General features: G+C 38.5%; 1 protein-coding gene across 1 annotated transcript in view; it reads right to left on the minus strand.

The window, feature by feature from the left end:
- Positions 1-5,024: 5,024 nt before the first annotated feature.
- LAMA4 (laminin subunit alpha 4) overlaps positions 5,025-22,170 on the minus strand; it is a 104,378-nt gene continuing 87,232 nt past the window's right edge. Inside the window, exons 26-38 of the mRNA XM_030004104.1 lie at positions 21,686-21,821; positions 20,403-20,540; positions 18,748-18,881; positions 17,255-17,419; positions 16,417-16,570; positions 15,501-15,694; positions 13,741-13,930; positions 12,713-12,868; positions 11,738-11,897; positions 10,576-10,706; positions 7,983-8,076; positions 6,871-6,990; positions 5,025-5,399 (exon numbers count right to left, since the gene is read on the minus strand). Of these exons, the coding sequence (XP_029859964.1) occupies positions 5,254-5,399; positions 6,871-6,990; positions 7,983-8,076; positions 10,576-10,706; positions 11,738-11,897; positions 12,713-12,868; positions 13,741-13,930; positions 15,501-15,694; positions 16,417-16,570; positions 17,255-17,419; positions 18,748-18,881; positions 20,403-20,540; positions 21,686-21,821 (1,918 nt within the window). The 3' untranslated portion in view covers positions 5,025-5,253. The remainder of the gene's footprint in view (positions 5,400-6,870; positions 6,991-7,982; positions 8,077-10,575; positions 10,707-11,737; positions 11,898-12,712; positions 12,869-13,740; positions 13,931-15,500; positions 15,695-16,416; positions 16,571-17,254; positions 17,420-18,747; positions 18,882-20,402; positions 20,541-21,685; positions 21,822-22,170) is intronic.

Here is a 22,170-nt window from a genome sequence, read left to right on the forward strand (position 1 = left end):
CATTTTATTAGTGTTATCATTATCATTAGTAGTTTCTTCTTTTCTGTTCTATTAAACTGTTCTTATCTCAACCCACGAGTTTTACTTCTTTTCCTGATTTTCTCCCCCATCCCACTGGGTGGGGAGGAAGTGAGTGAGTGGCTACGTGGTGCTTAGTTACTGGCTGGGGTTAAACCACGACAACTTAATTGAAAGAGAAGAATCCATCTACTGGAAATTCATATTGTTCTTAAGAAAAAGTATTGAGTGGCCCAAGCTTACGCAAAATTCGTGTTTGAAGTTGAAAGGACCAATGGCTTCAGTGGTATAGGCAGTTTGACTAGAGTAATAGTGCCTCAAATACTTCTTTTATAAACTAATCACCAGTGTAAAACACATGAATATTAATCAGGAAAGTAGGTAGTAATTTCTCATCTCTCTCTGGACAGACTAGATGTAACCTATAGCTTAATTTTGTTCCCTGTGGTTACCTGAACTGGTCTGAACCTCCAGGCTGTGGTCTGTTCTAGCTACTAGATGTGAAACTTTCTATACTTTTTGCCTACTGTAATGTGCTTAAAGTCTTCCCTTCACATGTCTTTTTGGCCTTACTTTGGCTAAAAGCAGTACAACATTGCTTGTAAACATTCTAAAGCTTAATTTAAAGTCTACAGAAATCTCTTAGTGTTACTATATCTGGCTTGCTTTCTTCCTGCATAGTTAGCTACACTTTCTAGTTGTTCTTTCAGTTAGCTGTTTTTGTGTTCTATGTCCCATCAAGATTCATCTTACTTAATGGGATTCGCTCCATTGAACATGAGATTGCAGCAAGAAACTCTGTGCTTTGGCTTCCAATATGCTATTAAGAGGTCTGTGATGGCAATTGTAAAGTAATTATTCTCACTGAGCTTGGAAACACTGTGAATCAGAGATGCAACTGAGATTCATATTCATGTGGGAATATTTTCTAGCTTCCAAAGGAGGTCCAAGGGCAGAAAGTGGATGCGTAATAACCAGTTTGGCTTGATGCATGTGCTCAGAGGTTTAATGAAACAGGCAGCTCAACTATGTGAAAGAAATAATCACACACTGACTTTCTCTTTTGTTATAGATGAAGCTCTACTTCATCTACCATAGTATAAATGCATGAATCTAGCCAGGTCCCCTCAGAGACTTTTGTCTATGTTAATCATTTAATCAACAGTCTTATGCTAATGTGTGTTTCTTACCCTTATTTTCTCAGTAACTTTCTGTTGTTGATGCTATACAGTAATTGTGTTCCACAGCTTTGGAACATGAATTGAATAATTGAATTGTAGGAATAACATACTATGTTATTGAGAGGAACTGAGTTGACATAGACCACTGTGAATAACCCTTAAATCCCAACCATAACAAGAGCCAAATGTACATCACAAGTTAAATACATGTGCTATGCTTTCAACATCTTTTTAATGACAGTCATTTGACTATTTAGGCCACATGCTGCTGTAGGGAGAATACACTGGAATTTGAACTAATGTTATTCCTTGATTTCTGTCAGGGCTTAGTTCACATGTGAAGGTCTGTTGTGTTTTGTGGTTTTGGCTTTGTTGTTTTTTGGTTTTTTTTTTACTTAGAATGGTTGACTTTTGGGGAATTACTGTCAGACCTGTAACCCTTCATCTTTCATTTTTCTTTTCAGGCTGTTTTCCATACTCTTGATCCTTGAAGAGACAGAAAGATTGATAAGAACCTTTAGCTATGGGAGATCTCTACAGATCTTCAGAAATAAGAGATAGAGGGGCCAGAGATCCTAATTAAATACTCTATTTTGAAGCAGTTTTTTGAGTATTTCAACTTGAAATACAATTCTTTCTTATATAGCCATGCAAATGTCAAATTTCAGAATATTCCATGATATAATAACAGTGTAGTTGTAGCCCTGATTTGGATAATGGCTATAACAACACTTATTAAAACCTTGAAGGTGGCAGAGAAAAGTTATAATCTCCTTAGGGTCAGTGCTCATTTTTTTTGTAGGCTTTCTGCAGAATTGAGATAGTTATATTGAAAATGCAAATGGACAATGTGACAATGTACCTCAGAACTTGGAGGTTTTTCCCAAATCTTTGTAGATGAAGGGTTTTGTAAGAATTTTTAAGATGGATACAGAAGACAAATTGAATTCTGGGAAGATTTCTGCTTAGGCAGTTGCCTTCTCTTAAGCACCAGGGGCTTTGAAATGGATGTGGAGGTGTGTGTAATGTAATGCATCACATACAGACTTTCTTTGGTGCATATGGAATGGTAATTTCAAGGTCTATGTGGATGTTGGGGGCAGGGAAATTTGCATTATTCACTGCTCTATCCTGAGTCTGCAAGTATCCTCCTGTTTATAGTATTTTTCTTTGGGAACCCTGTTCTGCAGAGGGAAAACCTGCATCTCTGAGGCCTAGAAAGGAAAACTGAGGAAGATATACTCGGCAAATACTGCTGTGTTTGATTAGCTGGTGATATAGTAAAGAGAAGTAAATTGAATGGTAGCAGTTTATGAATTTTAATGTGGTTTTTATTCATATACTATTTTACTGTATTTTTAGTTTTATATATATAAAATATGCAAAGGACTGATTACTCAGAAAAGTCATTCTTAAATGTAAATCCACTGAACAAAACCAAATCTTATTACAGCAAATATGGCTAAGGAAAATATTGTTTATTCACAGAGCTTGGATGTGGAAATGAGAAAATATGCTTTAGTTTGGAGTAGGTGTAAGATAGAAAAACGTTCTGAGTATGTGTGTACAGGTTAACATACAATGCTCCACTTAATACCAGCATTCACTAAACTGTGATGCTCTTAGGGGGCACAAGCATGTGCTATTCCTGGCTATCTATGCTTAGCAGCTGCAGACAACCTTGAAAGGAATTTCAGTAATCCTTGTAACAAACCTGTCTAAGCAGGAAATCTGCTGTTCTTTTCTTTCCAGCAATAGGGTCCTGGAGACCAGGGCCTGAGGAAGCTTAGCTCAGGTTGTGGTGTCATGAGATTGATTGAGCCAATCTAACAACTCACTGCCACTGGAAGGAGAGAGACTTCCTTTTTTACCCCTGCTCCCAGCTGCACAGCCTGGATACCATGCATGGCCTCTGGTACCCATTGGGAACACAACTGATTGACCTGAGGACATTCCTCCTCAACCCCAATAATAAAAAAATTCCCAAACCAAAAGCCCTAAATGTTTTCTTTTCAGAATCTGGGTAGTAGCTGGGAGCAGGAAAGAGTTGAGCAGGCATACTGGTTTTGGTATCCGAGACAAAGATGGCATTTGAAGGCAACTGGATTTGGGGGTCCATGATGTGCTTGATTCAGAGACACTGTAGAGGGGTACTCCTACTGCATGCTTCTGAAGTATGAACAGTGGGCTATGGACTGGTGAAAAGAGGGGGCTATATACCACTCCCAGAAGTAGGGAGTCTCCCTATGGGGTTGGGAAGGGAATCAGTCCTGGGAGCATATTGCCTGATAGTTGCAGGGAACAGAATGGGAGACGAAGATCTCTATTCCAGGAGAAGGCAGTTAGAACAGGCATGGGGCTGAAGGCATGAGCAGAGCTGACAAGGCTGGTGGAAAGAGGCAGTGGCTGCTGGAGCCACGCTATCTTCTCTCGTCTGCTTACCACCCAACACTGGACTCCAGAGACAAGTGGAGAGGTAGTGATGGGGTCACAGCTGCTGTAGAGTTCATGTGCCAATCTGTCCAGAGCTTGCAGTTCTTTATCCAGAGTAAGCCAAGACTCCTTCAATCTGTCAAAACCCTTTTCTTACTGAGAAAGTAGTAGGGAAGCTACTGATTAGTGCTTACCCATGTATCTTATTCTGATGGTTTCTCCAGCTGTCCATAGATTCAAGATCTTTGGATTCCAGTTGTCACTTGTGTGTTTTCCAAATGAGCTCCTATTAATTTTTAGTCTGTAGGGTGTTGTCCTTTATTTTCGCCTCTCGTACTTTCCTACTTTGCAGCTGGTCAAGTTTTGAGTTGGTTCCAACAATAATTTGCCCAGCAATCATAAAACTTTCTGTCAACAGTAGTTTATTCTTTAAAGAAAAGAAACCTAAATGGCTTTGGTGCCTTGTAGGTTATCACTAAAGAGACTAAGTTTTGCAAGTGACTCGTCTGTTTGATGGTCAAGCCTACTGTGAGCTAAAGCCTAGTATTAACTTCTATCTACCTTCTGTGGTTTTAGCATAGCTCAGATTTGCAGCCGTTTGCCTTCTGTTTACATCTTCCTGTTTCACCCCCAGTTCCTCTGCAGCAGCATGTCTTCTGGGATACATTCCACAGTTACATGTTCCTAGTTTGAGGATTACTTCTGTAAACTGAAGTCCTGCAGCAGTCTCACAAGGAAGTGATGATTTTAAGTGATAAGGGATTTGCCTGAAACTGTGACTATGATTCTGCTTTCTATGCTTCGTGTTTACTTGTGTTATATTAGTGCAAATGAGATCACAATGAGATTGTGGATTTAGTGTTTATGTGTAAGTGCATTTAAAAATCTAGAGAAAAAACTTGAAATTTTGAATTTTGTCTCTCCTCTCCCTTCCTACGTAAGGCAAGTATTTCTCTAAAATTAACCTAGTTTAGGTAAATGATCAGTTATATGAAGCATCTGTCTTAAAAGATATACATCCTATCTTCATGTTGTGCTAGAACACATCCATGAAGTCTAGAAGTGGAATAAAATTTTTAGTTTTTCGTTGTTTGTAAGGTTACATAATTGGTATGTTCTCTGCCCCTCATTTTAATTGAGGGATAGATAAATGAGTTGAATGGAAAATTAAAAAAAAAAAAATCTTTGATCCCGGTTATTTGCAATGTAAGTCTATTATCTAGCTTTATTCTTTAATGTGCATTAGCAGATCTTTTCCTGTGAAACAAAGGGTGACCTAAGGTATGGAATGAAATGATGTAGAGGATCTATCTTGAAAGTACCATATTTAATATAATTTTCATTTCTTTTATAATCCCACATTTTCATGTAACAGACTGGCCACACATAAGAAATGGTAAAGCTCACTCTTGTGGTGTAGTAAGAGAAGTGCAGAAGCAACAGCCCTTTATTCTTCAGTGACTTTTGTTTGCACATAAACATTAGAAGTGACCCTTTAACATACTGCTTTCTGTAGATGGATCCTTGATATTTACATCCTTCTCTCGATGAACATGGTTTCTTTTGTTCTGTTTTTCTTTCTGTGGTCTAAGGAACTTTATGGGATTGATGCAGTGCACTATCAGGCTGCTGGACAGGTATTGATGCTTACAGCACCACTAACCAAAGCTGCTTTACTAAAACTCACTGGTTTTTCATCAATCATGAAGTTACGAATGCATCCAATGAAGGAGTTGCGTGTAGACAGGCTGGATGTTAGCAGAGACTCTGGAAGAAGCAGATTTAAAAAAAAAATAAAATTAGAGCTCATGATGACCAAAATAATCAGCTTGGTGGCAGAATTTTTTCAATTTGCTGCTAACTGCAGCAGTAGTAACTGCTGAATTTTCTGTGGATCTTTTAAAATGTCTGGCCTACTGCCAGTGTCCTAGAGACCATTAGAGTAAGTATGAGGAGTTATCTACACCTATGTAAAACTCTTGATACTACATAGTCAATAGGGGCCCAATCTTGCATTTTTTGACAACTACATTTTCTTTTAAGTAACAGAGTAGATGAATCCCAGGGTGCATGTTTCTAATTTCTTTCAACATTACATGTATTGTCATTTGTGTCTGATTTGTTAGTTTGCATTTAGTTTACTATATTTACATGGTATTAGTTAGTATTGTATCTTGTTTGTTGTCATGAAGTTCTTTGTAACATTTTTCTGTGCCAGGGTGATAATAGCATTATAGAGCCGATATATGGCATTGCTTTTGTATTCTATAATTAATGTAGAAATAGAAGGCTCTATTATGAAGCAGAACAGCATTTGCAATTACCACTTTATATTACCTCTCTGGGATAAGTTCTGTCCTAATAAAATTCCAGTTTGGATTTAAAGAGTGAACAGGCATCTGCACATAGATTTTATTATTCCCTTTAGGCTCATTTTTTCCTCCTGGTAGTATGGGATGGATGAGAACATCACGCACTCAAGCCACTAATCCAAGATAAGCAATATAATAAATTTTGTAGTTAGAGCTGTTCATGATTGACATGCAAGGCACAGAGAAATAATGCTGCATGTTTTCAATGAGAAATGTACAGGAGATGACTTAAAAATTGAATCACGTAGTGTTGATTACAGTTTGTATATGAACCCCAACAGAGTAGCTCTGTCTGTTGAATAAGGGAAGTAAATGTAGTAATCTTGGCCCACACTACACAGATGGTCTGTGAGTCACAAATTCACATTAGCAGACATCTGTGCAATAGAAATCACTAGTCAGAAAAAGAATTTTCATGTTTTGTCTCGTGTCCAAAGACACCATTGCTTGAAGAAGAGGGAAGAAGCCTACCAGCCACAAAACCTTGAGACTTCAGTTACAGTGACAGTGAGTTTCCAACCCCATAAGTAAATAAATCACTTCTTAAAAAACAGTAAGCCCACACTGGAAAGTAAAATGGAAAAAAAGTGATTTTTTTTTTTCTAGCTGGCTGACTTCTCTACTGAGTCCATACCTGACTGTCCAGCAACTGTGAATGTTTTAATTTCAATGAAGCAGCACTTTTTTTTCTTTGAGAACTTGAGGCAGAACATTTCTGATCAGCTCTTGAGCCTTTGAATTTTACCAGGTTGTTCACATGAGATATGTTTTGTTCTTTTTTGAAATGAAAATGAAGTCTCTACGCTTTCTCTGGAAACTGTGTTGAAATTTGAGAACAACTTACCACCAAGCTGCCAAAAACTTACCTGGTACACCTCCAATAAACACTGGCTCCCTGTGGTCAGTTGCCTTTGGATTTAGTGGCCCTACAACATGGTTGACTTCAGAGTCTACATCCAGCTGCACCACATTAGCATCTCTAATAACTGAAAGGAGAACAGGGATCAAGAAGATTGTAAGAAGTAGCACATGAGTTTTCTATGACAGACAAGAGTTATCTGATCTGAGTAGTTTGATTTAGTGTTTGCTAGGTTGGGTGTGAGCCATCAGTGACAGTATGTGGGCAAATTCTGGCATAGAGCAGGGCGAATGGAAGATACAGTGTGGGAGCAAGGGTGCTTTTGAGTGGGGCTCTTGATTGCCAGCAGCTGTGTCTAGGCTGCAGGGTATGAGCATACAATGGTGTGTGGCTTAGAAAAAACGTTTGCCAAATCATTCCCAATGGGAGATGTACTAGAATGCAGTGAAGTTTCCTCCTTGCCTGTGTGCCTGGGTTTCCATCAGAAGGAAACCAGAATGCATGGGGAAAGGGTGCATACTCATATCTCTTATGGATGTGATGCTGGGAGATAGCCCACGTCAGCACCTAGACGGGAAGGTAAGGGAGTTCAAAGTACCTTACGTTTAGAAGTACTTTCTGACTTTCAGACGCAGGAAAGAAGGATGGCTGTATGGCACAGAGGCAAAATCCTGTCTGTAGACATCTCTCTGTGTGAGGCAGAGGCTCCCCAGCTCTGTCCTGTTATTTGACCTTTAAGGGCAGCATATACTTGTGCCTACTACATTCTACCAACTTATTTAACCTCTAATTGGGAAAAGAAGAATATCGCCTGGTATAGGACTTAGGAAAGGTTGCCAGCATTTCAGCTAGGCTGTCCTGTGTTCTTTGAACAAGGAGCTTCCATCTTTGCTTGTTCTTTGTAGGAACTTGTGCTTGTCCTCCCAGGAAGCTCTACAGTTCCTGTATCTGAGGGATGAATATGACTATGTCTTTCACACAAACTTATGTCTTGACAGGTGAAAAGGAAGAACTGAGAATATGACCCCATTCCCTGTGCACTAGCCCATGGAGATGGTTGTCTGGAGGGGAGAACTGGGTTCTGTCACCTTACTTAGGGGATGATCATGTCTTACTGACCTGCAATTCGGTGCCACCTCCCATCGCAGAGACTCTGTTTCAGTGTCACTGAAGTTGAAAAATCCCTGATTCCATTATTTAGTTTCACAGTAACCTGGGGGAAAATAATGTAGTTGCCACTGTAAACCCCTTCCTGTTCTCTTTTTTCCTTCTGTTGTAATAATGCTGTATTCCTCACTCAAAACATGCCTAGTATGTAAGTGAAAGAAAAACATGATTTCATGAAATTCTTTAAAATAAAGCACCTTTCTAATTCACAGATTTAGTGGTTTGGGGTTTTTTTTTTTTTTTAGATTCAATAGTTCTGCAACATTTCTGATTTGAACTCAAGGAAGAGTTCAAAAAAAGATTAAAAAATAACAGCTAATTTCACTCAAATTTTCTAGTACTGCTACTCTATAATTTCCTGTGTGGTAAATTGGTGTTTAGAGGCATCAGATGATGTTTTGGCATCTTGCTAGCCACTTAATAAGAAAAACAGTCATGAAAGACCTAAGTATAAACAAACAGACAAGATGTGAGAAAGAAATAGATAGGGAACTTAAGAATCACTTTTAAGTTACTTGTTCAAGCTTACCAGCAAATCTCTGGCAGAGCTAGAAAGTGAACCTAATTCTGGATTTTGCACCTCTGCTTTATGTGGATTACGTGGATTAACATCTTTCTGCATGGAAATGTTACAGCAGTGGCAGAGCAGTGCTGTGTCCCTGTTGCGGGGCACAAGATTGCCAGTGGTGATTGCCAGAGAACTCCAAACACTGAGTATAGCCAATTAGGCTTTTCAAGTGTCTAAGTTGTCCCTGCTAATACTGACAACTTGTTGACTGAAAATGTTGCAAGGAAACAACTTCTATTTAATTTTAGAGGATCTCTGTTTCAACATAGTTGTAACTAAGAAATTTTTAAACTTTTTTCCACAAGGGCACCAGCAAACAAAAATGAAATGATCCTCATGTTCTCTTTTATCCACCCTTGCACAGAATATATAGCAGTGATTAAAGCAAATACAGAATTGTGAGAGAAAGTGGCTCCTTAATAAATCCCCCAGACAAGCTGTACTGATAGAGAGAGATGCGTACATTTAAAAAATGAATTAAAAATGCTGATTGTTCTTATTTGTCCAGCAAAAATGTTTTCACAAAACAGTCTTTGGTAATGCATTCAAAGAGAGCAGATGGTTAATGGTAAAAAACACAGATGCTTACTAAGAAGGTAACTGGCGTACCTGTTGCATTGACAAGCAGGGAAGAGCTGCTTTTCAAGGGTGAATTTTGTTTATGAATTGCATATGCGTTATGCAGGAAGTGACGTTTGAAGCAGTAAGCGAGGCAGTATCTTTTGTTAGACCAACTGATACAGTTGGAAAACCAGGCAAGATTCTGGACATTGCAAACCTTCCATCAGATCTTTACATAAGAAATACTAGGCTGGACTAGTTGTATACAGATTCAACCTTTAAATGTGACATGAGACACAGCAATACAATGTGCTTTAGGAAGTTCTTTGTTAATTCACCAAGGACTAGCTACAGCTATAAGAATGGGCTTTATCTTACCTAATCAGCTGTCAAAAGTTAGGTGCCTAACTGAAGCACATGTTCTATCTATGGTCAATATAGAAAAATAGATTCTCTGAATGACAGCTGACTTAGTCACCTATATTAGACACCTGCCTTAGGATAGGATGAATCACCGTGTTAAACTCTCCATCCACTCAGTCGCTCTACTGTAGGTTCTTGTTCTTTTAAGAGAGGTGACAGCATGTTTCCTGAGGTGTTGCATTTCTAACTGAGGTACAGCCAGCCTCACTTAAATACCTTTCCACTTTGGTTGACAGATACTGGGTAGCGCATTGCAGTGGTCAAAGAATATCCACACTGCTTAGTCTCTTGACTATGCCCTGAGTTTCTTTTCTGCAAAAAGGAAAAAAAAAAGAAAAATTTCCCCTGCTCTAAACCTCTGCTTGTTTTGTCCACTTAGACTGCAACTTATTACTGTATGTGTGCAATGCATAGCATGAAGGGATCCAGATTTTAGCGATGAACATAACAAAAAAAATAGCAACAGCAATAACTATCTGGTAAGTTCATTTCAGACATCCCCCTTTCAAAAAAGAAAGCCTTACAAAAATCCAGAGGCTCTAGAAACCAGATCAACAATCAGAATTTTCCCTTTCTCTCTCTCCCCATCACACACATATGTTAAAGGAAGAAGAGTGAGCGCAACTCAGACTTCTCTTTTAACAAACGAGAAATAAAAATTCATCAACAGTTACCTTACTTGTAACTGTTACACACTTTTAATGTGTGGATTAAAGAGCAGCACCAAAGAGTCAGTGCTCTTGCTTCTTTTCAACTGCTCATTAAATATTTATAATTGGTATCAGTAAAGTGATCTGATTTTGTCCTAGGTGTTATTTTTTGTATTTTGAAATAAATATCTGGGTTGCCTAATCTAAGCAGTTAATATATTTAGGAGAGAAATAAGAATCAATTAAGGGCAAATTTGTAAGACAAAAGCTGCATATAGCAGAACCCAAGTAGGTAGGAGAGGAACCAGTCAAAGCAGTGGAGGAAATAGGACTTTCATTATACCTGTCCATTTCTCATGTGCATATTCAAGTACTCTCCATTCACGCTGTGACCATGCAGTAGAATTCCTGAGCTGCTTCGGGGACGTATTTCAAAAACAACTTCAAATTTCAGGCCTAAACTGAAGGATTCATCTGTGAGGTAAAAAGAATAACATTCTTTTTGTACTGAGTTAGTGATGAAATTGGACATTTATTCAAAGTCAAAACAGAAATTCAAAGCCCAGGGTGGAACTTACTTATCCTGTCGTTGAAATTATTGAAACATGTGCCAGTACACATACTTGAAGAGATGGCATGGTGTGCCGTCAATGACCCATTTCAACTTTTGTTTTGATTGTTTGCTTGGAGTACTAATAAAGGTTGCTTTATTTTCCCATTATTTAAAAAAATGTATTTTGTTTAAAAATATTTCTTAGCAATGAAATGCACAGCAGAAAGTAAATAATCTGTATTTTTTAGCAGTTTCTTATTGTGCAATTTGGTAGACATTCAGCAGTCTTTATACAGTGAGTGGGAGTTCACTTGAGCTTTGATGATTCAGTAGAAGAAACTCCCTTTTTCAATCTGGTGGCAGGCCAGGGAGCAAATTAGAAACACTGTCTAATTCTTCTTGGTGTTGCCAATGCATAGGGTTGTGCAGTTTCCTTTCCTGTTCAGATCAAAGCCTATGTGACCAAAAAACCCTCATAAAACACGTCCTGGAACATAACAGGCATAAATGACAGAAAAGATGTATTCTGTCATGCTGTTCATTATGAAGACATGCAGAAAGCCTTTCCTTAGGATTTTTGCATTACATGTTGTTTTATTAATTAAAAAACTAAGGGATGACTATTTGCTGGTGTGCTTGGTCTTGGCCACATTGACTTCTGTATGTCTGTAATAGTTTTTCCCATATTATAATCTGTTCCCCTGTGAAATTATTCTAATTATTTGAAATACATACATACATACAGATGTATTTATGTAACAACTTGTTAAGTTTCATGGTGACATTGTAACCTGTCAACATCAGCTGCTTACCACAATAATGATCTGCATCTAGTAATCCTTACAGCTCCCAGCCTCAGAAATTACCACACCCTTTAGTAAAATATGCCATTCTGAAGCACAGTGAATACTACAGTCTTATTATGGGATACATTTGTTTAGTAGTGTATTACCAAGGACGACATATCCTCCTTCTGATGAAAAGTATGTTCCTGCTTCTGATGGGCCTTCAAAGCAAGGCGTTACACTGAATGTCTGCGAAGCTGAATTAATTGATCTTCCATTGAGCTGTAAATTGCTGAGACAACCACTGAAACTGTAGACAGAGTTAATCTGAGGGGGGGAAAAAAAGCATGATTAGTAGAGAAACTCCTTGTGGAAGGAAATAAACTCTTCTGTCCTTATTTGTACTTGTTTTACAAGCTGTAAGGCTGTGGTTGTCTGGTGCTGCATCAATTTTGAATTAAAAAATAGTTTCCAGAGAAAAGAAGCAGGACAGATACTTTTCCTAGCCTCTCATATCTCTCTGATGACTTCAAGGTAACTCCAGCTTGTGTTGTTTCTCAGACAGTCCTTACTGAACTGTGAGAAATGAAGTGCAACTAGAGCAAGGCAGTGTTATACGTACCTCATACCCTCAAGGCAGGGCAGGGGTCTACTTTTTCTGAGTAGTGTATCTATCTTGTTAGGCACATAACACTAAAGATTATCTTGAAGGAGACTTGACTATGTTCATTTTTGCTTTAACACTCCTTTCCACGTAATTCAGTATCAAGATGTAGAGCAGAATCCTGACTTCTAGGTAACTCTCTTAAAACAGAGATACTAAGACAACACTAAAATCTCTCCAAAACTCATCTGTATCTCAAACCTTAGGGTGAAACTGATATCACCTAACTTCACCTGTCTCATCTAAGCTTGGATGTCACTAGGATTTCTGTTCCTCAGGGACCATTGGCTTTCCAGTTGCTGCTGCAAGTCTATGGAAGTCTAGCCCAGCTACTGCCAGCCCAGCCCTGCAGGAGCTTTGCTATTCACTTGAACTGAGCTCCGTGCTCCTCAGCATGCTGAGGATTCAGATCATACAGTCAGCTTTTGCACTAGCTGTACATAGAGGTATGGGATGATGTAATGGGTGTCTGCTTTACCTGGATATTTTTTACAGCTTTTCCGGGAGCTACACCCCCAATATAGAGTGGTTCAGTGACTTGCCAGGTATTAGCATTACTGCTGAAAGGTTCTTCCAGTACTCGGAGACCATCAATTATCAAGCGACCAATATTTTTGCCTCTAATAAATATCACCTAGAAAGGGAGGAAAACAATTTGGAAGATTACTTTAATCTGTTGAGTGAACACTCCTGTGCAGTGGAAGAAGATAAGAAATTTAGAGAAGAAAAGCTTGTGAGTGATACTCTACAAACCTGTTTCATTAACTGCCAATATTCTTTGCTGGACAACCCTCTCTTTTCATGTTCATGTAAAGGCTAGATAGTAAAACTGTTCTTTCTTACATTTTGGTGTACAAGGCAGAGGTAATCAAGGTGTCACAAGGTCTACTGGTATCTGACCATCTTATATTCACATATATGATCCATTGCTACAGTGCTATCACTTAGCATTTTCATGTTCTTCACCAGTTTTATGGTCTGGATTCATCCAGCCTGCTTTAAACACTTAAATGCCCAAGTTAGGAGCTTAGTAACTGTAGACTTCCTCTGTAGTCAGTGAGGAGGGAGAGGTACCTACAGAGGGAAATTCACCTTGACCCCTAAAATTGGCTTTTTATTTTCATAGACTACAGAGGGAGACTAAGACAGCTGTGCTCCTTGCTTAGGGACTTCAAAGAAATTTGCTGAACAAAATTATCCTAGTCCTTCCTTTCCTAGCTAACTTAACTCTTAATTGCCTCACTGTTCTGCTTGTTGCCATTGCTTCTCTTCAGCTGTTAGTGTTGGGAATTGCTGGATTTTTATAACTGACATACTTTCCTGTCCCTAGTTAATGACTTGATAAAATGCCACATGGAAGATTTAAAAACATTGGCAGAAGTTTCTCAACATATAAGTGTGGTTATGAACACATGAATGAAAACTTCCTGAGCTGTCACATCAGCAGTGACTTTACTACAGCCTTGATAGCATGTGCCATCATAATGATTGCTTTCTTTTACTTACATTGTGCCAAAGGCCATCATTGTATTTCTCCTGGCTCTTAATCCTTATCTTCTGATGACCAGCATTAAACATAAAAATGAGTCGGCCATGAGCAACGAAAAGGGCCATGAAGTTGGTCTCTTTTTGATCCGAGACGTAGAAAATCATTCCATGAGATGAGTGAGTTTTCAGACTGATAGAGAACTGAGCTCTGGCACATAAAAACACAGTATTAAAATTAGAGCAGATATAACTGACTTAAATCAAACTGCAGCAGAGGAAGACTGAGATTTTCCTCTCATCCAAAGGAATATACATCTCCTTTATGGAAGTTCTGTTTCTGAGAAACATTCTGTACTGGATTTTGGAGTAGAAGTCAAAGTTGGAGAAGAAGCTGCCTTGCAAAGAACTTGTTTTCAAAAATTAAAATCTCTGGAGTGAATAAAATCAATACAGACCACCAATAACTGACACTATACACACTACATTTCCATTCCTGTTGAACAGCAGTGTTGGGGGACTTTTTAACTGTGATAGCATGGATGCCTGACAGTTCACAATTCTATATTGTTATTCCAGACTCACTGCTAAGCTTCTCCTTCATTGTAGTTCCTTGTGAAGTCCAAGACAATGTGGCAAGTTATATCGACTTGGTTTGACGCTGTCAACAGTGAAGATTTCTTGAGTGATTGGTATTATTGCTTTGGGTCCAAAAAATGGCAAACCTGTACTGGTGTAGGACAGTGCCAGAACTGGTAACTCCTGCTTCTCATGTCAGGTGACTAGCCTAGCTTCCATTCTTAGTATTGCCTGAAGGATCTGTATGTTCCCCATTGCATGTGTGTACATTCCACACACACTTTAGGCCCTTGCCAATATCTGTTGTTTTAAAACATCACAAGTCATTGTTTTTTTGAAATGCACATTAAATGATGAAGCTGTAATAACAGTTGTAAAACAAATATGTCTTGTAGGGATGAAGAGACATATTAAAGTTTGGGTTTTCCTTCTTCATATGGGCACCATCAGGAGTGCCCTATGTGAAACACTATTGAATTAAAACAAACGTAATGCTTTTTTTATTTAAGTCAGGAAATAGCACTCTTCTTTTCTGAGTTAGTGGTCTGGTATGCTTCCAGGAAGTGCTGTGTTGTTGAATTTATAGTCTTTCATGGAAAGTATTAAACCAAAATCCTTTGTTGGTCATAACATACCATATGGCATATTCTGTGGGAGCCTGAAATTAAATGTCCACAATATCTGGACTCATTATTAATTACTTGAATTTCCATTATGGCTTGAATTGGACATGGTTTTCATAGCTTTATGTCCTACTGCACTGTGTAGATTCCTAACCATTAAATAGCTGACAAGGTCCACTCAACACGTAACTGCTTCATTTCTTGGTAAACTGTCATGCTCTTTTCCAGCTCTGCTCTAATGCCATTGCTTCTTGTGTAAAGAGACTAAAGGTGCATTGCTTGTACAGAACTAACATCCTCAAAGTCTTCATACAAATAGGCAAGGAGACACATTTTGTTAATATATGTTGCAGACGGAGACTGCACAAGAGGGTTGTAACTGGAAACACATTCTATTTATTGCTCTTACTCAACTGAAACACCTTTTAATATATCCTAACAACATGCTCTATGCAAAAATTGGCCTAAGATACAAAGGAAAAAGCCAGGGTAACAGCAGAAATGTGTCCCTTTTTTAAATTTGAAATACATCTTTCTCCTCCCCACTATATGTAATTTTTATTTCTAAGGTCCCTTTACCTTTGACTGAAATCCTTTGGTATGTGATCAAATTCTTGCCGGCTGTTTGCTGTTCCTCCAAACTGATATGCATGTTCGGTTGCCTTGGGATTCATGGGCAAGTGGCACTGAGGGTCTCTTTGCATATTCACTTCTTGATACAGGTTTTTGAGGCCAGTTGAAGGCTGTGACATCTTGTCTTTATCTCTTCCCACCTTCATAGAAAGAGAACCATTAACCAGAAATTTTAACTAAGATTGGACATAATAAAATAAGAGTATCATTTATACCTAAGCTAGTAATACATTTTTTTCCTTATAAAAATAGCAGAAATGGTTCCAAGTCAAATTTTCCTTGAACAGATCTACTATAGATGCTGATTTAGGACAGAAAAAGGGATAAACAGAATACTTGTGTAGCTAACATAATTACAATTCAATTCTTTTGCAGTTTTCCTAATTTAATCTTTTCCTCTCTGCTTTTGATGATATCAGATATACTATAGGCATAAGAGGACATGCTTGGATTAAAAGTTCTACATGCTGAAAGAAGGGGGTTCTTTCACATTTATATTAATGCATGCTAATTGTACCCAGTATGAGTGCCACACAGACGTAGCTGAGAATAGAAGCAACCTTATTGCCTTTAGGATATAGAAGAAATCAGGAAGGCTTGTTTCTGCAGTACTTTTTTGAAGATGTCATAAATTTTGTTTTACAGTTCTAGCAAGAGAGAATGATGCAAGTGTAGGCCAGATAGATCGGGTCAGCGATGCAGTGATGGAATATGTAAAGAACAGGATCCTTTCCTTCATATATGTGAAATAGTCTTCATGTGGTACATTTTGGATCCATGATTTGGAGAATTCCCAATCGTGGCACAGTATGTATCAACTTTGGAAAACTCTAGGGTGCTACTGGGGCAATTTGTAGCAAACCTTTTTATTACGGTTTCCTTTGGCTTTTGATGAGTTTTTTCCTTTCTTATGGAGAAGAGCAACTGGAGGAGATTCAACAGGGCATCCATACAAAGAAGTCTGAACTTTCTCAGAGTACTGCTGGAAATCTTCCACTTCAACCTCTCGATCCAACCTGTTTTTCAAAAAGGGGATTACAAGAACAGCTTTTTTCCAAGCGTTGGAATTGTCTTCATAAAAATCACAGAATTTTACATTTATGGTTTAAGTGATGTTTGGATGGGCTTTTTTTTTCATTCTTGGATCATGGATAAAAGTACAGATTTATCAGTCAATGTTTGGGTAATGCAGGCAACCTATACTACCTCTGCCTGTTGTATCCATGCTTACATAAACAGAGAGTATCAATCTGCAGCATCAAATTAACTTTAAAATCTTCTATATAAGAACATTTCATAAAGTGATTAAAATCAACAAGTTCTGACCATTTTCACATGACCAAACTCCTAACTTTCCCAGCTTCTGTGAGATGCCTTAATATAATTTTGTTTCAAAGGCAGAGCTGAAAGCTACATAATATAAATGTAAATTACAGCTATGCAAATTATATGTTGCAGCAGCAGCATTAGCAGGTGCAGTACTGAAAGCTGATTTACATCAAGTTATTCCCACTTTAACAATATATTAACCTAGCAGGTCTGTGCCCACAGATTCCATGGCAAGTAAGGTAAGAAACTTATTCACACATACTGTCTAGCCTCACAAAATGAGACAGGGACTTTTTTTGTGACAATAAATCAGTTCTCTTGAGCTACTATTCGAGACTGCCTGGTAATGTGTTTGGGAAGATGCTACGCACCTAGTGAAGTAAGCGTTGCTTATGCAGCCAGTGAAGTTGGCTTGCTGCGTTCTGAGGGGAGAGCCGCCAAAATAAAACTTCTTGACGCTGTCCGGGCTTTTCCCTGCTCTGTCCTTTGCTGGGTTCTTCTTGCTTTGTTTCTTGTCGTCAACAGTCAGCTCATATCTGCAAAGGCAAAGCATCCATTTTGTAGGCTAGTTTCAGAAGCATCAATGCCAGTGGTTAGACAGCATATTACATGCACCCAAAATGCTCCGTTCAGTGTATACATTACTGAATGGTGGTACTGCTCAAAGTCATGAGAAGACCTTCTCATTTCCAGCTATGCAACAGGTAGCAGTGCAATAACCCACTGGTGAAGTTGAGCCCAGAGGCCTATGGTTTTAATAATATTCTGGGGTTAATTGTGAAGTCCAAAAAAATACAGACCACTCAGTGAAGATAGATAAACTAAGGGATTGCTAATAAATGGACGGAGCCACCATTTGGGTAGAATAAGATCTAAACGCGTGCTAATCCTTCTTCTTTATGCCCCTATCCCTTTTTCCTCCTCTTTCATCACAATACATTGATGTTTGAACTTATACAATGTTTTTTACCTAATCTAATTTTGCAACACATTACTTGCTGCAGAAGTCAGGAAGGATTCTATTGCTTTAATAAGGAACTGAGTATAACTAAAGCATCAGACAGTGATTTTGTTTGGCAAGTTCAGAATTCAGCACACTCAGGGAAACATGACAGTCCCCAAGGCTATTCCAAGGCACCTTTTCGCACCTTCAAATTTTCAAACTATGTTTCTTGGAGTCAGAAGTCAAAGGTACAAACCTCCATTTCCATTAGAAAACTGAGAATGACCTGGTTGTATCTGCATAGGCAAGATTCTTGAAGAAAAATGCTTTGATTATTCGACCTTCTAAGAAAATTTTAAACATAGAAAATGACACTAAAACATACCAATAAAACAACGCTTTCAAGATTTTAAGATGAACATAGGGAGACTTATTCCCTACTGCTGTATTTAGTCTCACATTTGTGTCTGTCAGTGCTAAAAAATATTTTGAACACGTTCCACTGCATATATCCTGAAAGAATGTTTTTTGTGAAGATGCCTCAATTACTTCAGGGTCAATTTCGGATTGCTTTAACAAATCAGAATAATCAATCCTGATGAAAAATGAATCTCATGCTAGTCTTTAATTATATTAAACTGCTTTCATACCTGAGGACAAAAAAGGACTAAGCTTTTAGAAAAACTATTATTTTAGTTTTACTAAAAATTACCAGCATCTCGTGCTCAGGCCAAGCTGGCCAGTTTTCAATCACATAGATTTTTGGCTTTGTATTTTCTTAACTGAATAGATCAGTTAAAAATATCACTTAAAAAATCCCACTTAAAAATCACTTTGGAAGTGAATATTAAATGATAACATGCTTTACAAGAAATATTTATATGCTAAAGGTAGGGAATAAAAGATGCTGGACAGCTTTACCTTTCTGGTGTGACAGAAGTGATGATGAAGTGGGTTTTTCCATCATTGTAATTTCGGTCTGGTGATTGAATTTTGGTTCCACTTGCATTTAAAACCACAGCACCTCTGTCCATAGAGATGGATAATACATCTGACTGAAATATAGACAAAAACATCTTCATAAGCAAGTGTAGCACAGAAAAATTAACAGTTCTGTGCATTTTCATGTTGTATTTATTTTCCTTCCTGCTGTTTTCCCCATTTGTGCTTTATTTGCAGAAAGGTATACTGAGAAGCAAAACAGGGGATGATCTCATTAGAATTGATATTCTTGCTGGTTTTTAAGCCTGAATTCTGGGAATTCTGGTGCTGATTATGTCTCAAGTATGTCACATGAGCTCCTTCCATCTAACATGGGTGCATGATGTTTACATTTCATTTGTGTTTCTGGTACTCCTGGTACTGTATAGAGCAGCTGTTACTGCAAGATTCCTGCTGTCGTAAGACCAATACATTTTTTTTTTTTTCCTAATTCGCTCTGATCAGACCAGTTCAATCACTCAAAATTATCTCAGAGATAAGATCTGCTATCTGGGTCAGGCATAGGGGATCACTATGCCACATAGCAGGAATATTGTCTGTTCCATTAGAGCAAGCACTGCCACTGTGCACTGGTAGGAATCATCCTGTCTCCTACTGTCAAGTACTAAGTAGCTGAACCTCCATTTGTTAAGTAGGGCACTTGGCACCTCATAGGATCAGAGCTTTTGATTTAACACCAGAAGTGGTGTGTGTAAGGCTTCATTTATGCAAATGATGTGGATAACTGACATGGTTACTGATTTCAATTTAAGGTAATACTCCAGGCTGTAAAATGTAAAAGTTCAGGAGTGGTTATCAGTGTCATACAGCCTTCCCTGCTGCACTGCTGATGATCTTCTGCAAGTACATCAGAACAGACACTCGGGGGTGGTTGCAAATGTTCTGTCATCTAAGCTCATGCTTGCTGCACATATCAGTCTGAGCCTGCAGGATCTTGGAATCGCTTTGGCTCACACAACATTTTGGGAGTGCAAGTCCATGTTTCTGCCCATGTCACACCTCTGAGGGGGCATTTAGAACAAGGAGCCATTCTCCAGTGCAGCTTTTCCCAGTCACACATGGAGGTCTAAGTACCATCTGGGAATACAGGCAGCTTTCTTACTGATTTCTGTCAACTCAGCAATGCTCAAAATACCATCCCACTAATTCAAACAAACTTTATCTTTTCTTCTAGGGGATTGTGTCTGGATGGAAAATGTCAGGCCCTTAATACTATTTGTACTTTGGTAGCACCTACAGGCCCAAATAGGGATTGCAGTACTGCTGAGCACAGCAAGACCCACTGTGCATTTCTGCTCTAAGGACTTTATTGAGCACAAATGGATGCATATTAATTCTAGGCATATGATCAAATCCTCTTCTCAACATCAAAATAATGCCTAAGCATTGCTGTTTTTCATCTGTAGATCAAATGTGAACTGTGAAAATGAGGTCGTCAATGAATGCTTCTATACTGGAGACCGCTTTCTCTATTATGAAACCATGAAGTGAGAAATTGTATTATTCCCCTAGTATTCTCCTGGGAAACAATGTGAGGATAAAATAAAACCAACTGTAAAGAAATATATACTTACTCCTTCAGAATAGTAAAACAGCAGCCCGTTGGGCTGCAATGTCCGGAAATTAAAGCCTCCTTCAAATTCACTAAAGAGGGATTCTTTTTGGCTTGATGCAATGAAGCTCTCTCCATTGAAATATGCTTTGCGGGACATCTGTGTATTAAATGAAACAAAATTACAAGTAAACCTCAAGAAAACATTCAAATCATAAAAAGAATGAGGCTATTTCTTTTTTTTTTAAAGATTCAGCCAGCTCAGTTCTATAAAACCTTCATTTTTTCATGCATGTCAATGTAATTTATATAGGCTTTCCCTTGCACGCTGTGAAAATATTAAGAAAGTGTAGCCATTTTAGACAGTGTAAGCCAAATTGTTCTCAGTTTCCTGGGATTCTTGGCCTCATCCTAAGTCTGCTGATATTAGTGGGCCTGAAGACCAGAAGCAGAGGGGGCTCAAGCCCCTGTCTATGCTGTGTGGCACTGATTCACCATCCCAACATATTATATATTAGTTTGTGTGCTGCACTGAGTGCTGGGATGGGATGGGGGGGATGTTGGACATGGTAGTCTATAACCCTCAGAGTCTCAGGAGTAAAACTGGGTCTGAGGTAGGACAAATTGCAGCTAGCTTCATTGTTCACTGAGGGTGAGATTGTGTGATGAGTTCTACAAGTGTTGGGCTCCATCTTCACAGATTTGCAGCATGGCTTTGGATAGACATGGCCACAGCATAAAGACCACAAACACCGTTTAGATTTACCAGCCTTGCATTGTAATGGACAAATGATGAATGATGGAAGGGATTGGAAACAAAATGGCAATTTTCTTGGTGGTAATGCTGGTGCAGTTGGTTTGTGTATCACAGAGGAATAGCTGGCCTGACTTAAGGGGAGAACTTATTTGAAGGGTGAATATCGTGCTCGCTTTTTAATTTCATACATCTGTATTAGGATGCATGTGAGGATAATTCTCCTTGTTTCTTTAAGAAAAAACAAATTGCGTTGGAATATTTCCTTTCAGAATACAGCACACAATTTATTTCAGATCCAGCTTTCACATTGCAATCTCACATATGATAAGAACATCAAGTGAAACAGCTTGTGCTGTAATTCAGGGTGAAAATTGGGTGTATGTCAGCAGACTTAACACACACACGCACCACCCCCACCAGTCAGTCTGTGCATTGTCATTTCCTTGGTTGAAGACTTTCTTTCTGTTGTTTGGAGTAAAACTCAAGCTCACAGCTGTATTCATTGCCAAAATTTTGTTGTTATCTCACAAAAATGATGTTACACTTACCAGTGAATCCTCTGGGCACCCGTAGCTGATTCCCAGGGTTCCTGGTTCCTCTAACAAGTTGAAATCCTTCTTTTGGAACTGGAAACCCTTCATGCAGCCTTTAAACCCGATACTTCCTGCCAGATGTGAGCTAATGCTGTTGGAAAACAATGCCAAACAAGCTGCAGTTAGATAGCCCTTGCCTTTCTGAACAGACTTTTATCACCAAGGTGTTCTAAAAAACTTGGAAGAGCCTCAATCATTTGCCTCACTAGTGCCCAATTCCTGCATCTTTATATAAAACATCTAATTAACCACATTATGTGTTTTGAAAAGTCAAGATGCACCAGATGTAATAAATGTTATGGGGGGAAATATATGAGAGTTCAGAGAGGAGATCCATATAGAGTAACTTTAAAAAAATAAAAATTGCTGCTGAAATGAAAAGATTTTAAAATGTATTTCTACCTACTTACAGTGGGTTTCTATCTCCATTTTTTAATCAT

Source organism: Aquila chrysaetos, chromosome 2 (assembly GCF_900496995.4).
Source record: "Aquila chrysaetos chrysaetos chromosome 2, bAquChr1.4, whole genome shotgun sequence".
Classification (NCBI taxonomy): domain Eukaryota; kingdom Metazoa; phylum Chordata; class Aves; order Accipitriformes; family Accipitridae; genus Aquila; species Aquila chrysaetos.